This window comes from Pinus tabuliformis, chromosome 1_2, assembly GCF_031772625.1.
Source record: "Pinus tabuliformis cultivar Carrire ecotype Pingquan chromosome 1_2, CPIR1, whole genome shotgun sequence".
NCBI lineage: Eukaryota > Viridiplantae > Streptophyta > Pinopsida > Pinales > Pinaceae > Pinus > Pinus tabuliformis.
The window spans coordinates 94,932,925-94,934,773 of record NC_142298.1 but is presented as its reverse complement, the minus strand read 5'-3'; the positions used below and the strand labels follow the sequence as shown (position 1 = coordinate 94,934,773).

Genomic DNA, 1,849 nt, shown 5'->3' with positions numbered 1-1,849 from the left:
TTAAACCACTAATTATAGATTTTTTTTATTAAAAGAATATTTTTTCAATAAAATTAATTAAAATGCATATTCAAATTATTAATTTTATATGTAATAAAATTATATTTATATTTATATAATAAAATTATTTAATTATATAAAAAAAATTAAAGGAAATAGAAAGAAATTATTTACGAACTAAATAGAATTTTTCATGCAAAAATTTGATTTTTGTTGTTTTATTTTAAATGTATAATGGATTCAGCACTCTGAAAAATTTATATAACACTCAATTTCTAAAAATTAAATAACTTAAAATCATATTTTAAAAAATTTACCAATATTTTTTAATTAAAAATAACTAGAAAAGGTTAAAAAAAATTCTATCAATTAACCTACCCCGTATATAAATGAAACAAACGAGTAGGTACTCAAGCAACCCATCAGTTCATTCACAAACATAGATTCACACGAAACCTAATTTAAATTTTCAAAACAATTAACGGCAACGATGGAAACATATACACTATAACACTGACGAAGTACAAGTACAGCGAGCTATATCGCCCACCAATTCATACACGTATTCAAATTCGCATGACTAACTACTCCAACGTTCGGACTCACAATATTGAAACAAAACATGACCGACGATAACTTCGATCTAAATATTATTTGGCTCTCTGCCCTCGTTTTATTAGGTCGACGTGCTCTATCTAGTTACCAGCAGGTGGTGATATAAATTTGGCTCTCATGGCGGATATAAATTCGAATACCTTAGCCGGATCAGGCAAAACTTCTTTTACTCCGTCGGTTTCAGAGAACTGTTCCATCCATGCACTTAACAGGGGCATTTTCTCTGTATCTATGAGAACTATATTGGTAACCTTCTGGAGAGATTTGATGAACACCAACGTCCCGCCTAATGCAATGTCAACCAATCCGACCTCATCTCCTCCGAAATACGCTTTTCCGGTAGTTTGCAGAGCTTTCTCTAACAACAAGAAGTTTGCCACCGATTCCTCCATCGCTTTCTGTTGCTGCTCACCCTGGCCCCTTAAAACTCCTAGCAGACATGGACCGAGCTGCAGCAATCCATACCTAATATTAGAGACAGAGTACATAAATGTAATTGCAAATTTCAAAACCCTGAGTAGCAGATGACGAATGAATGAATGAAATTACCTTATCGTCAACAAAGGCAGCCCAGAAGCGGGCAATGGCTCGGTCATATGCATCTTTGGGCATAAGATTGGGTGCCTTATTGCCCCACGCCTCCTCGATGTACTGCACAATAATCATCGATTCACAAACAGGTTTTCCATTGTGTATAAGCACTGGAATTTTCTTGTGAACAGGGTTTGATTGCAGTAGCAGCTGGCTCTTGTTGTTGTAGATATCCTCTTCGATGAATTGGTAATGGATCCCTTTAAGAGCAAGTGCTATGCGAACCCGCGCCACAAAGGGACTGAGAGTCAAACCTAACAGCTTCACTTGACCCTCTTCTCCACACACCTCCATCGTCACTGCTCTCTTCTTAAATCCGTCGCAGTGAAATGTGCTTCTCAGTGATAATTGAATCTGCTATCTGCACTATACTTATACTATAATCGGGTAGTACAAAACTTGCACCCTAAGTAAGCACGACGGGATCGCTCGCCGCCAATGATTGATTTGTCATCGACTGAATTATCACCTGTAGTATAATCGGGTAGTACAAAACTTGCACCCTAAGTAAGCACGACGGGATTGATTTGTCATCGACTCCACTCTGCGGCTTGGATGGAACGATGGGTTGCGTCACGTACAAGTTAACCGTAGAAGCCATGCAACTTCATCGCCGGGACCATATCCTTATTATTTATTCAAT

The 1,849-nt window shown here is 37.0% G+C and overlaps 1 protein-coding gene across 1 annotated transcript; it reads right to left on the bottom strand.

Moving 5' to 3' along the window:
* Window positions 1-462: 462 nt before the first annotated feature.
* LOC149204637 (glutathione S-transferase U15-like) lies at window positions 463-1,580 on the bottom strand. Its single transcript, XM_089393335.1, has 2 exons — window positions 1,165-1,580; window positions 463-1,064 (listed from the first exon to the last, which is right to left on the bottom strand). Exons 1-2 carry the CDS (start codon window positions 1,498-1,500, stop codon window positions 696-698), a joined length of 705 nt encoding a protein of 234 aa, XP_089249461.1. The 5' UTR covers window positions 1,501-1,580; the 3' UTR covers window positions 463-695.
* Between the last annotated feature and the right edge of the window lie 269 nt (window positions 1,581-1,849).